Genomic DNA, 15111 nt, shown 5'->3' with positions numbered 1-15111 from the left:
AACACACTGGTGTTTTATCTGTTGCTTAGTGCTTACCCTAAGTCAAGTAATTTTCTTTTTAAAGGTTTTATGTTCTTCCCAGCTCTCCTCCCCACCCCATGGCAGGGGGAGGAGGGAGGGAGTGCTTGTGTGATATTTTGCTGCCACTGGGGTTAAAGCATGACAGTGATAATGTCTGAACAAACTATTTGTATGTTATGGCATTGAAGTGTAGATCTAAACCTTTGTTATATACTTCCAGACCTTTTTCTGTAAGTAAATGGGTTACTGCTAACCTTCAAGACCAAGTTTTAGGTTCACCTTAGGTATTCAGATAAGTATCTTTTTGTTCCCTTTTACATTTCTGTGGAGCTCAAGGCAGTACAACATGCAAAGAGCAAAAAAAGCAAGCTTGATTTGACCATGCTAGAAACGCACATCAAGGTGTGTTAACCAAACTCAAGCCTCACTGCAGTCTTTCCTTGACATACTTTGACATCTTCTATCTAGACTGAACAAGCTGGAGATATGTCCTAGCTGTTGTCAGAAGGTATTAAACTCCGTGTCAGCATTATTAATACACAGCAAGATGTCTGGTGAATGTAAAGCACTGAAATGTGTCCACTTTATTTAAATATAATGACTGAATAAGTTAATGCAGCTTTGTCTGATCTTGGTGGGAATTGGCCCAGGATTTATTAGATCACACAAGAGCCCCACTATGTACAAGTTACAGGCTGTGTGATTTGAGTGTGTGGTGTCATATGAAGAGAAATTCATGGAGACTAATTAATTAATTAATTAATTGTGGAATATTCAATAAACTGCTAAATTCAATGTGTGTAAACACGAGTGTTCACATTCACAGATACATCTGCTGATACACATTTACACAGGAAAATGTGGAAGTTTGTGCATTTACAAAGTTGTCAAATCTGCCACTGTGGTTAGGTAACTTTGAATAAGAAGACATTTTGAATGGCATAATTAAAATTAATGATGCCACTATTACTAAGAGATACTTAGGGCAATGCTGATCTCATCTTTATTTTGGGTGGTGTTTAGGTTCAAAGGAAATTGGAGGAAAAATGTCAGAAAAAAGATATCATTAATTACTTGCATAAAGATTATTAAATCCCATGAGGAATAACAATTTTATTACATGTCTTTTTAGTAAATTGTATTCTTCTCTACATACATAATTTAAAAATGTGTAGAAGTGTCCTTTAAGAGAAAATTAAATTTTCCACAAAATGTAATACATCTAAGGCACTGAACGCATTTGGCAGGCCCAGTTCTTATTTTACATTGTACAGCTAAAGATTTTCTGATATGTTCTTCAAGTGTGAATATTCAAATATTATAAAATATTCAAATATTATGAAATACTCAAATATTGACGCATGGATCATGAAAATTTAAGACCACAAATTCTAATACAGTTGTAAATAATTATATCTGTAAAGAGGAAATTCTTACATGCAATATTACAGGGTTATATTATCCCACAGAATAAACAAAATGAAGAGCCAGATGGGATGATATGGTCATATATTCCTTAGCAATGATAAATTATATTTTTAAGCTAATGAATAAAAAGTTGAGGGCTTTTCTTATACATTAAGAGTGATTTTAGGTCAACAGCAAAACCCCTTTGGACAAAGAATCAAGCTCTTTCTCCAGTGTTTTCTCCTTCAGCATTTAGATACCTTCTCACCCCTAGAGGTCCTTCCAAACCAAGGCTGATGTTGAGAGATCTACCGGGGGACTGTCAGCTCTGCCTAGGAAGTGTCTCTGCCCTTCTGTGCTATTTTGTAAATAAACAGAAGAATTCTGTCTCCTGAACTCAGTAAAAATAACATGAAACTAAATTTAAAGGAAACACTAGCAGAAACAGGTGTCTTTTCTAAGAAAACGAAACACAAGTGTGCCTAAAAATAGACTTTGCAAAGTATTTATTGAAGTTAACACGAATTAGGCAAACTTGTACTAATCCAATTTCATTTTATGTGTGGGGGTTTATGCCCTTTTAAAACTATTAACATTAAGTAGCCACAAAAAAAAGAGTAAACTTTTTAGGATTAGGTCTTTAGAAAACATTTAACCTTCCTATAACTATTTCCATTATTTTTTTTTCTAAAAATCATAAGCCACTGATTTTTTTCTGTGCCTAACCACCTATTGACTTTGCTGTAGTGGTTGTAATTTTAATATTTTCTTCAGAAGTTTAAAAATAAATAGTTGGATTTCACTTTTGGAATCAGCATTGCTTAAATAACCCTGTGAATATTTTGCAGAGGCCAGCTGTTCTTACTGTGTTGCAAAAGTTCATATGATTTCAATTTCATAATGGCATTTCAATTTCATGTGTATGACTTAAATCAGTTTTTCCTTTGAAAAGAGCTATAAAATCTGAAGTGCTTATGATATTTCTTCAGTGTTAAATATGTTGAAAATATAATTTCTGAAATTCTTTTTTGGTCCATGCCTTGTTGCAGTCATTTTATTCTTGCCAATCTTGCACATTTGTATTTTAAGTTTAGAGGTTAAAGCTGAGTGTTACTTCAGACCTGGGTAATTACAGTTCACACAGAGTAGTAAGAAATAAATAAGATATCCCATTTTGCATATAAAATATATTCCTTTTTTGCTATGAGATTTGGCATTGCTTTGACTGTTTCTTTTGCACCAATACAATACAAAGAGTTTGTTTCTAATGGGCACAAGCTAAAATACAGACAAGTGACAAATATTTAATAGCTGTGACTAAGTCAATATTAGTCTAATGATTTTCTGGTTTTCAGTTGCCACAGCACAACATGGAATTTAATTCTTTGTCTTTATGGAGTTTGTGCATATATTTAACTGACATATGATTTGAGAACACCGTTTTTTGTTGAGTCACTTGGAGTCATAGAGGTCTTACAGGCAAATTAAGACACATCTGTTTTATGTTCATGCAGGAAATGTAAGAAGCAGTATGATTGCATCATCTTTGGTGCTGAGTCTGATATAGTACATCATGCTAATAATCTAAAGCATTCTAATCATCAACACTTTTTTTGAAAATCATAACACATGAATTTGAATAATTGAAATTTTTGATGTAATAAATTAAAAATGGGTTAATGTTTACTTCCCTTTGCAGCAGTTTGAGAAGCAGAGTTAATTTTTGATCAGTAGAAAATTTTGTAGCATCTAAGATTACTATCCATTATAAAACTAAACCACTAAAACGTCTGAGGAAAAGGGAAAGGTGTTCTTTTCTACGATTTCAAGTGTAGAATACAGGGTAATTATTATCATATGATAAAATAATTTCCACTGTGTAATTATTTCTTATTTCCTCATGCTTAGCTTGAGCAAAATGACCATGGTCATTATTAAGGTAATGTCCAAGCACTCTTGGCTGATTAACTTCAATCCTGACACTTCCATGCAGCTATTTCACATTCATGTGTTTGGCAAAGGAATGGACAGCAGAGAGACTCAGTCCTGCTGATACTGACAGCTGTTTGCTGGGCTAAATGTACACGGGCTTCTTCTTTTGATTTTAGTCAGACTATTTGTTGTAGGGGTCGTGTGTGTGTGCAGAATGCCAGAAACATTACATGAAATAGTGTGTTTTTTTCTGGCAGAAGACATCTCTTCTGTTCTCTCTAGCAGGGTGAAGTGACAGTCACTTCATGTGCAGCAGCCTGGCAGTTTCTGTCAAGCTCAGAGTACAAGGCCAGAGGATAAATTCAAGGCACTGTTACAGCAGTGTGGCTGGACAACTGACGCTTTGTTAGGAAGTTCATGCAGGGTTTCTACTTTTTTTCCCTTCATTTAGGAATTCTGAAACCAGATAGGTCCAATTTCAAGAGTCTCTGTCAGTGGATTTTTCCTGAAATCAAATCTGGACAGAATTTTCAAAATTGTGTGGAATGATGAAAAATTAAACCAGTCCGGCTTTCTTGTTGGGCATGTCTCAATCATCCCAGTGCAGTTTGAACAGCTACTTTCTTTATACCAAAGTACAAAAGACTCTCTTATTCTACAGTCTAATCGTTGAAATATATAACAACAGTTGCTATGAATGCACTTAAGATCCATGGCAGTTGCTTCCCATATTTTTCCACTTAAACCATATCTACAACAGTGCAGTTGCAAAAGTCTTCATTTCATTTCACATTTCATATTGCCTTTTCCATATCTGTATAACATTTGCAAAGGGAACGTTCAGCTAATTTCATCATGAATTGGGATTGCTAAAATAACCTCCTTACTTGGCCTTTGGAATTCTATAAAAATAAATACACTAAGTGATCTGAGATTCCTTTGGCTATGTTAGTTTACATAAAAGTGTTCCTTCCTTGCTACTTTTTACTGGCTTCGTTTGGGAAGGCAAATGATAACCATGTGCACTAAATGTTGAAATTCTGTCTCTTATATGTGGCATGTTCCACATTGCTTTGAAAGTCTTTGATTTCATTATTTTTATGTAATAAAAAAATCTTCACTCTTAATATTTTATCTAGTCTGAGTGGAAACTTATGGCAGTCTAATGACTTTGTTGTAGGCATAAATGGAGAAGCAGTTTAATTTTGAAAATATTTAGCCCTATTTTTCTTGATGTTGTTATTCAGAATAAGATTTATTGTAGTGTGTAGCTGGTATATTTACAGATATATGCAGTTAATCAGCAGACTGTGCATTTCAGCCTGCGTTTCCTCTGTTGAAAAATTTCCTTTCCAAATTTTAGCAAGTAACTTTACTAAAGAAAGGGTTGTTTGGGTCACCATTTAATAAAGTATTTGAACATTTAGAATAGGAAATTAATGAGACTTAAATGTGTCTTTAAAACTAAGTTCATGTATAACTGCATTACAAAGTACTCTAGAGCAGAAGGACTGAGGGAAATTATCTTTTAGAGATAATCCGTTCTTTCAAACTGACTTGCTCTTACCAGTTTGATTGTGTACATGGAAATTGATGAATCTGATACTTTATTTGACCTCATTGACATGGTATAATCAACTGGAATGGTACCAGATTGTCTGTCTAAGTTTTGAGTTCCTGAGGCTGAATTTTCTACTGAAGTCAATTCCCTTGAGATGTTGCCTTGCAAAATGTGTTGGAATAGATATATAACATTCTCATCATGTACTGTAGAGCAAAGAATGAAAATCATGCTATAGCTTTCAGAGCTATTTAATGGACAGTTACATCATTTCACAGACAATTTGACATATCAGTAAGTAGTTTTTGCTGTATTTTTCTGTGCAGGTCAACTTCTATGTGAGGGTGAAAGCAATTTATACCCTTGGACACAGCGTATCTCTGATTGCTCTTACAACAGGAAGTATAATTCTTTGCCTTTTCAGGTATGTGTTTTTCATGAATAAATATTAACAATGATAAGACATCTTTAACTGTTTTCTGATTGGCCAGCTATTTAGAAAATGCATTGAGTTTATACTTTTTGCAGTTAAACGGCTGACAGTAATGTAATGCTCACTAGATTTTTTGCTAGCACTGATCATATTAACAACTTTCAAAGCATTTTACAAATTTACAGGCACTACAGCCCATGCAAGAAAGAACAGTAATTTAGGAATGATTGCATAAAATATTTTCTATTTCGTTAATAAAATCAACACCTTGAATCGCTCTTGAGAATTAGTTGGATGGTGATCTCACCCCTGGACAAGAGTTCAGCCATGTTTTGCAGAAGCTTCTGAGTGGTTTCCAGGGGTACTGTAATCAAAGGCAATCTCTAATTTGTCCAGCTGGGGCTTTAAATCACAGAATCACCAGATCACTGAATCACCAAGTTTGAAAGAGACCTACAAGATCATCTACTCCTGCCATCAACCCAGCACTGCCATAATCACCCCTAAACCATATCCCCAAGTGCTGCATCCAAACGCCTTTTGAACACTTCCAAAGACAGTTGACTCCACTACCTCCCTGGCCAACTCATTCCAACACCTGACCACTCTTTCAGTGAAAAATTTTTTATCTAATACCTAATCTGAACCTCCCCTAATGCAACTAAAGGCCATTTCCTTGCATCCTTTCACTTGAATCATGGCAGAAGGAACCAGCCCCCATCTTGCTACACCCTCCTTTCAGGTGGTTGTAGAGAATGATGAGGTCTCCCTTGAGCCTCCTCTTCTCCAGACAAAACAACCCCCGTTCCCTCAGGTTCTCTGCACAAGACATGTTTTCTAGACCCTTCACCAGCTTCATTGCCCTTGTCTGGACACTCTCCAGCAGCACAATGTCCTTTTTGAAGTGAGTGGCCCAGAGCTGAACACGGTGCTTGAGGTACAAGCCTCACAGGTTCCAAGCACAGTAGTGAAAGTATGGATAATTGTGCTGGGTCTGCAATATTTTTGTTAGGCAGTGCTAGGAAAGGCAGTACTGCCTGCTGCTTTTGCCTAATTTCTGTGACTTTTCTTAGACTGAAGGCAATCTTTGACGAGTAAAATAACTTTTAAAATGGTCTTATCAGTATCTCAGTTTGTCTCTCCATCTTCATGCCTTTATGTATCACTTCCACCTGTCTAACAGAGTAGCCTTTATATTCTCCATTATGAGCTTCACACAGCTTTTCTGCTCCATTTAGGACCAGGAAAGCCAAGAAAGTGCATCTCACAGTTTTGGTAGAAATAATATGTAGATAACAGCATGTTGTTTGTCAGAGCCTCATTCCTCTCATGAAATATTCCTTTGCCAAGTTCTGTAAACCTTTCATTCTGCCATCAAATTTTCTCAATATCTAAATATTCAGAGACCATTCAGAGCAGATACATAACCCATAATTATGTTTGGAATACATTTTAGAAAAAAGAATTCAGCCAGTCATGGTTATACTCCTGCCAGCAAACGCTCCAGGCAGATCCCAATGCAAATTACTGCAGTTTCAAAACTGCTAAAACCTAAAACCATATTTAATACAGAGAATCACAGACTTCTGAATGTCACCCATCACCAGAAGTCAGGTGTAACAGATCAAGCATTTACTCAAAACCTTCAACTATAATTTAAATATCCAAGTAGAGATATTTTTTTTTTCTGTATTCCAGCTGAGGCAAGGAAAAGACAGACTTTATTTCAGGAGACAACATATAATCTTCTAACCCCCCTTCAAGAAGAATCTTCCTCTGTTATATGCAGGGAAACTTAGGGCTTCCCAACATAGTAAGTTGAATTAGGAATTAATTTCTGCCCACTAACTCCAAAATATTGGTTTGACAGCCTTGTATATATCCAACATTTATTATTTGAGCTACTAAATGGGATTAATAGCTAATCATTTACAAGAGTTATTAAAAAAAATAGTTTCCTCCTATTTGCAGCTTGCATATATCTCTGCATTCCACAGAAACCTGTGATGCAATCACATAATAGTGGTATTTCAGCAAAGGGGGTCAATGGCCACAGCAGTCACTGCATTTTTGACAACTGTTTAAAATTCAACCTGGCATTATGTCCTTTGCCAAATTCAGGGCTAGCAAGACAGATCTGTTCTTTATTTCCATACAGTCACTGTAACTATCCTTGCTTCAGTAGTTTCAGAAGGGATTATATATGTTTGGTAAAAATCACTACTGGAAGAATACTTGGAAGTTGCACACTGTCAGTACACCTGTTGCATCTTCATTTTTTTCACTGCTCATGCTTGCTAAAATGCCCTGGCTTCTGGTCTATTTCCAGGTGCAGCTCAAGGTGCTGGTTGCAACCACAAAAACCTCTTAGCAGTTTGATTTGTAGGGATTTTCTATAAAAAGAATCTTTTAAATAGGAAAATCTTGAAGGGAGTGTATTTTAAGGGAAAATACCTCAACTTAAAGCTTGCTTCCCCTGTGTACTCATTCACTTACTTGGAATATTTAATCTGTCATTTATTTTTAAGGCTTTCACATGTCTGCCAGACTAAAGAAATTTTGCATTCATTGGATAGAAAGGATAGGTGATCCGAATGCATTTTGAATTGCTCCTGCATACACCAACATCATAGGATCAAAAGTCACTATGTAGCAAAACAAATGAGCTAAATAAAAGAATGAAACCAGATGATAGGTGAGAGCACATCTGAAATATATCCAGGATAATCAAAGTTGTATTTTCAAGAAAAGCACTGGAATGAGTGCACACACAGAAGGATACAATAACCTATGTTTATTGTCAGCTTATGTTAAAATGTGAGAGAAATACCACTGGGATCTTTTAGTCTGTGATACTAAACAGAAGTCAGAGATGAAAGAAAACAGCAAGGCAGCACTGACAAAATGACAGAAAAGGAAAGAGTATGCTCTTACTCAAGGCTCATATTGCTAAGAAGTGTCCACAGAGCAATAGAAGTTTGTTCAACAGTTTCTGCATCGTAATCTAAAATGCTTGTTTTTAAATCTCTTTTTAGAAAACTTCATTGTACTCGGAACTACATCCATCTGAACCTGTTCCTCTCTTTCATTCTAAGAGCAATCTCTGTTTTAGTCAAGGATGATATTCTATATTCCAGCTCCAACACAGCTCACTGTCCAGAGGATCAAACCTCATGGGTAATAAACCTCATTTGCTACCTGGTGTAACACTATTTTGTCAGTGAATTTTCCTCCCTGATCCTTTTAGATATTTAGGAGTACCAAGATTTCAGTGTAGACAATTCTGAAGAGAATATAATGACTAGGAGAATGGTGTGTTAGACGTATCCAGATAAAGGTTGCAGCACAAGTAGGAGACTTTAATATTGTTTGCATGTCCGTGAAGGACAACTTGTCATCAGCCATGATGTTTATGTATCTGATAATGACAAATCATAACCAGATACAGCTCAGAATAAATATGGCCACTGCATTAATCAGCTGAGAGTTGAAGACAAACAGAAGTGCCGTCAGCTGGGAATGATTAAAGGCAGCTGCTCTGGAAGTGTTCCAGCAGCTTTATCAGGGGTCCAGGAGTTGGACAGGTATCAGTGGAGGGAGGGAAATAACTCAGGAAATTAAATATTTGCAGGAGTTGTCTTCATTAACTCCTCTGTACTTTTGGGCTATGACAGAACTGTTATATCTGTATTCTTGGCAAGCTAATATGTTTACTGCATTTCCATGCACAGGGTTTAAAATAATCTCAAGTCTTGCTGTTAAAAGACTGACCTCCATATGATATGCCTTGTTTTTTCAGTCAAAAATCCCTTCTAATTTTAATTGACTACAGTGTAAGCTTGTGAGAAAAAAAATGGAAGATGTTTTTGTCTTGATGAAATAATATTGTCCCAAAACCTGAAGTTCATAACAGTGACTACCAAACTCTATATAAGAATTCGTAATCTGGGATATTTCTAGTGGAGAAAAGCAGGAACTGAATTAGTGGACCCCAGTTAGGCAAAGTAGAGAGTAGACAGATTGCCAGGGCTACTCAGAAGTTCTTAGTCCTTGAAAGACTGTTCAGTGGATTCTCAAAATACTACTTAGTTTCTTCAATTTCATTTATTCTCACATTATTCTTGGCTACAAAGCCTTATACTTTCCTATTTAAATATGTAAGATTTTGTGGACTGCTGGCTAATTTCTGTTGCATTGTATGTAGGATGATCTGGCAGCAGCCTGACAAGGCTGTTCTGTCTTGCATTGGCCTGGTGCTGCCTTTCACACATAACAGCACAGGGGGTTTGCCCCTTTTGTCACCTGTGTGTGATGTTCCACAGTTCTGCTGCACTCACAGAGGTCTAAAACACACAGTTCATAAGGCTCTGTAAGTAGGTCCTGGCTCTGGGTTACATGGAGAATTAATTTTGGCTAACTTTACTGATAGATACCTTCACCATTCAGCATCTGCAAATAGAGCTGATATAGGAGGAAGAGAAAATACTTTGATGCAGGGTTCTGGTATGTAAACTGAGAATGTAATACAAGGGAATACTGGAATTTATAAAGGAGTACAAAATTGTCACTGCTGATCTGATTCTAAGGAGTCCTAAGCATAAAAGTAAATTTAAGCTTGCTTGAAAAGTTCAACTTTTCACACATTTTGAAAGGCTTAATTTTATCCATCTTACATTTTTCTGGCCCTCTGCTGATCTGCAGTGGATATTCCAAAGTCCAGAGGTAAGATCAGTCTTACCAAAGTTAGCCAGCTTTCAAACTTTGGTTGTAGGCAGCTAAAATCAGGTGAAATTAATTCTAGCCTTTGGACTCTTCCTTAGTTTTCTAATATGCATCTACACAGGCATGAGTGTTACTTGGGATGCAGTGAGGTAACTGGTACATCATAGGGAACTGGTGGATACAAGGAAGTATCCCTGAGGAGGTCTGTGCCCTTCTGCCTTAGCAGCTGGTGACTGCATCTCTATTCTTAATAAACACCTATATTCAGAGAGAGGAATCAATCACTGAAAGTGGGTAATTTACCTGCTTAGGTATCTGGTGTACTTGGAATTTTAACAGAAAAATGCAGGTATGAAAGGTATTTAAAATTACATAAAGCTAGCAGAAACTAGAGATTTTATTTGGCTCAGTTTGTTTAGTCTGTTATATTCACCATATCATCACATTTCTCAGCACATTCTCAGTCCATATGAACATTTTCATATTCAATTCTCACATCCCAGATTCCTGCTGGGAAGTACCAAAGTAGCAGCAGCCAGCAGCGTGGAACATCAGCAGCACAGACATCTGAAAATTAATTCTGCAGAGCAGCACACAGGCTATAAGTATCATTTTTTGATACATGTCTATGTGTTTAGTTAACTAAGAAACTCTAAAACATTTTCTAAAGGGAAAACATTATTTTTAACAGTCCAGCCAACTTTTTCTTCTAAGTCTACTTAGTCATCACATAAACTTTTATTTTTCACTCAGTTTCACATTTAACTTTGAAAAAAATCAAAAAGTCGTTTCTTTGTTAATTTTTACTGTGTTAGGAAGCCATGTGACGTTTTAATACATTTATTAGACTCCTAGTAGGTGATAATTTAATTTTATAGCCATTCATTAACAAACTGTTGCAAAATGTGCCTTTATTGATAACCAACATATTTTCTGTATTTATCCTCTGAGTTTTTCAAAATTTCTGAGTGAATTTGCAATGAGAGCTATCTAAATAAATGTAATAATTCACTTTCTTTTCATATATACAGTAACATTTACAATGTCACATTTATTTGACTGAAGATAAAAATTTCTACTGGACCTGGTTTATTGATATTACAAAAACAGCTGAGATTTTTGTCTGTAGCAATAAAAATAACATGGCATCCTTCCTGTGACAAATTTGATCCTTCTTCTCATATTTCAGGTGGGCTGCAAGGCAATTCTGGTGTTTTTTCAGTATGGTGTTATGGCAAACTTTTACTGGCTCTTAGTGGAGGGACTTTACCTTCACATCCTCCTTGTGTTAATATTCTCCCCCAACAGACACTTCACAATCTACCTGCTGATAGGATGGGGTAAGAACTTCCACATCTTTCCTGTAATGTTCTTTTTATCGTGTGTGTGTTGGCCAGGTTCAGTATTTCACACTAAGGTAGCTGAGCTGTCTCTGGTGGTGATTTTTCAGACTCACAGGTTCCTCAGCTCAGCTCCAGCACAGGTTACAGCTGCTGTAGCAGGGGAAAGAGCAGGCACAAAACTGCTGCAGCATCACTGCTGGCTTGATCCCTGGCATGGCTTTCACCTGTGCCATCTGCACCACACCCAGGGATTGCTCTGGTGCAAGGACTGCCACTGCAAAACATATGATTCAGGTGTCCTAATTTGTGAGGAAAATTAAAGTTTAGCTGCACAGCCATGAGCTATACTATGCAATTTTCCTTTTTGAAAAGCCCAATAATGCTGTCCATCTGGTTTTATATACATATATTCCTTTCATTTACAGAAAGTATGATGGTATTTATATGGAACATTTTAATACTTCCAGTAATAGGTTGTCATAAAACAATTGGGTGTTGCTGGGAAATGGGAATAAACCAGTGTGTGGACAAGGTTCCTTATGAAATGATTTATACTCCTATTTTATATTGCAGTCCTTGGAGGTGCATTGGGAATGCATAACTTGTATCTATTTCCCTGTAAGTCACTCTGACACCTTGCAAGACACCTAAGAAAGGCATTGTTTTTGGTGTACTAGTAATTATGACTACATTTTTATGAGAAATAAATTCACTTCCCTGCAGTCTTTGTTTGTATTTGTACTACATTGCTGATGTGTACATGTAATCATGTAGCTCATCAGACGGGCCTCTCCTTCCATTCACTGAACTTTACTATATGTTTTTGGGGAATAACTGCTTACTAGAAGGCTGATTTTTTTATTACTATTTTTTTTTTTTTCTCTCCTGTGGCCTTGCATTTTTGTGATCATTCTCTAAAGCTCTTTGGCATTTTTCAGGAATTCCTACGATATTCATTATTACGTGGACAGTGACACGGATCGTTCTAGAGGACACGGGGTGAGTGTGTGTGGGAGGGAAAGCTTGAAGCCCCCCCATGCCTGTGCAGTCCTTGCCTTGGGTGTGGGGTCATTCACACAAAGGTGGTTTGCTGCTCTGGAGGGGACAAGCACAGAACTCAGATTTCCAAGATGGCAATAAAAGGACAGGTATTTGGGAGCTGTTCAGCTGTTGTTTGTGCTCAATGTTTATTTGAAAAACTCAGAGGGCAGGAGAGAGCAGAGATAGGATATACCATTACTCCTTCCACCCACATCTAGAGCTATCTGCTTGGGAAGTCAATGTTTAAAACAGCAGTAGGGTCCTTGGGTTCAGTGCTGCCACACGTGCAGGAAGGCACTGGGCATCCTCATTTGCTAACTAGCAGCTCAGATGATTGAAGTGTAGATAACTTTGGGTACATAAAAATTGCATTCCCAGAAGTGAAGTGATGTAAGAGTAGGACAGATGCATGTAGCCAGGTAAAGCTAAAGCTAACTAGAGTTAAGCCTAGCTCCTGGCATGCAAAGGGGAGCTGAGACAAGAATTTTGTAGGAAGATCAGATTTGATCATGCTGCTCCCAAGGAATGAGAGAAAATTCCTAACTAGTGGGCAAAGAGTTTGAACAGTCCTGTTTTGTTCAACTAACTATTATTTTTCAATTTATTTCATAATTGAAGTGAAAAATCACATCCTGTGTAATTTCAAGGCTTTCTTTGCAAGACCTCTAACATGTAAACCAAAGGCAAATTCCTTTTTCCTCTGTCATTATGATTACAGAGGAAGTCTGAAGGGTAATTAATCTTTAATCTGACTAACCTTTCAGAGCACTTAGAGTGTTTGGATCAAAAGTGTTGAGCCCAGGGTGAAAATTAAATATTTAATTTTTCAGACAGAGTTTCAAGTTCACATTTTCACAAACAAGTTCCAGGCATCTATAACCTAAATATCCCACAAGAAATTGTGTCATTTCAATTGCACCTGTCAGTTGCTTTAGATCTTCCTGCTACCCAGAGGTGAATGTTAAGTGCACACTGAAAAAGTATCCTTGCACGAGGTAAAACTAAGCTTGGTTTCCACTAAGGTCAACATCTCCCATGATATCTAATGGTACAGAGCAGGGTGCTTGATGTTTTAGCTGATTTAATTGAATCATAGAATGGATTGGGTTGCAAGGGATCTTCAAGATCACTTAGTTCCAGCCCTCCTTGCCATGGGCAGTGATGCCAGACTATAGACCAGGGTACTCAGAGCCCCATCCAGTCTGGTCTTGAGCACTTTCAGGGATGGGGCATCCACATCTTCTCTGGGCAGCCTGTGCCAGGGCCTCATCACCCTCAGAGTAATGCACTGGTGAGGCCACAGCCTGAGACCTGTGTCCAGTTCTGGACAGGAAAGACACTGAGGTGCTGGAATGTGAAGGGCAACAGAGCTGGTGAAGGGTCTAAAGCACAAGTCTGGTGAGGAGCAGCTGAGGGAGCTGGGGATGTTTAGTCTGAAGAAAAGGAGGCTCGGGGGAGACCTCATCACTCCCCACAGCTGCCTGCACAGAGGTTGTAGCCAGGTGGGTCTCTTTTCACAGGCAAGCAATGACAGGACAAGAGGAAATATCCTCAATCTGTGCCAGGGGAGGTTCATCCCTGATTTGGACATTGGGAAGAATTTCTTCACTGAAGGGGTTGTAAAGCACTGGAATGGGCTGCCCACAGGGGTGGCAGAGTCAGCTTTCCTGGAGGTGTTCAAGAAATGACTGCATGTGGCACTCAGTGCCATGTTCTAGTGGTGCTTGGTCAAAGGTGGGACTCAATGATCTCAGAGGTCTTCTCCAACATAAATGATTCTGTGACTTTATGAGTAAAGAATTTTTTCCTAACATCTAAATCTCTTTCATTTTTAAACCATTCTCCCTTGTCCTGTCACTACATGCCCTGGCAAAATGTCATTTTCTCTCTATTTTATAAGCCCCCTTTAAGTGCTGAAAGGTCACAATGATTTCTCCATGGAGCCTTGTATTCTCCAGGCTGAACAACCCCGATGCTCTCAGCCTGTCTTTGTAGGAGAGGTACTTCAGCCCTCTGATCACCTTTGGGGTCCCCTCTGGACCTGTTCAGACAGATCCACATCTTTCTAATGTGTAGGACTCCACAACTGGACGCAGTACTCCTGGTGGGGAAATCAAGTATGCATATTAAAACAAAGGAAATAAAATTAATAGCAGGAAATGACTGAATGCCAAATTCTAAGCTAAAGCAGGCATTATTTTAGTGTGCTTTGACTTGTTTATAAGAAATACTTCTCCTCATAGGTCTTGCTTGCCAGATGATATTAATGTCAACATGATTTTCCCTCTTTTTTTTTATAGTTGCTGGGATACAAATGAGCATGGTGGTCCCTGGTGGGTTATACGAATTCCAATTTTAATTTCTATTATAGTAAGTAAAACTTATTATACAACTAAAAATTTGAAGCATGAATTATAGATCTGTTCAGCATTGTGCAGTGCATGTAGCCATTATTCTTTACTGCTAGTTACAGATAGGCATGAATTCTGTTTTAATGAGAAGAAATTGTGCTGCAGGAGAAATGTTAAACAGATGCCAAGGCCATTAAAATTTGTTGTCTTCAAAATTTATCTGCCTCCTATTAAATGAGCAGTTGCTTTTATTTGTGTGTTGTTCTTTCTTTAACATCTCTCCTATTTATGAGGCTGGAG

General features: G+C 37.5%; 1 protein-coding gene across 1 annotated transcript in view; it reads left to right on the top strand.

The window, feature by feature from the left end:
- VIPR2 (vasoactive intestinal peptide receptor 2) overlaps window positions 1–15111 on the top strand; it is a 43915-nt gene that overhangs the window by 21204 nt on the left and 7600 nt on the right. The window contains exons 5-9 of the mRNA XM_058833189.1: window positions 5248–5345; window positions 8390–8531; window positions 11266–11416; window positions 12358–12418; window positions 14761–14830. Of these exons, the coding sequence (XP_058689172.1) occupies window positions 5248–5345; window positions 8390–8531; window positions 11266–11416; window positions 12358–12418; window positions 14761–14830 (522 nt within the window). The remainder of the gene's footprint in view (window positions 1–5247; window positions 5346–8389; window positions 8532–11265; window positions 11417–12357; window positions 12419–14760; window positions 14831–15111) is intronic.

The sequence above is a fragment of the Poecile atricapillus genome, chromosome 2 (genome assembly GCF_030490865.1).
Source record: "Poecile atricapillus isolate bPoeAtr1 chromosome 2, bPoeAtr1.hap1, whole genome shotgun sequence".
Taxonomy (NCBI): domain Eukaryota; kingdom Metazoa; phylum Chordata; class Aves; order Passeriformes; family Paridae; genus Poecile; species Poecile atricapillus.
Note: the sequence above shows the minus strand (reverse complement) of the source record. Positions and strands in the feature narration are given on the sequence as shown.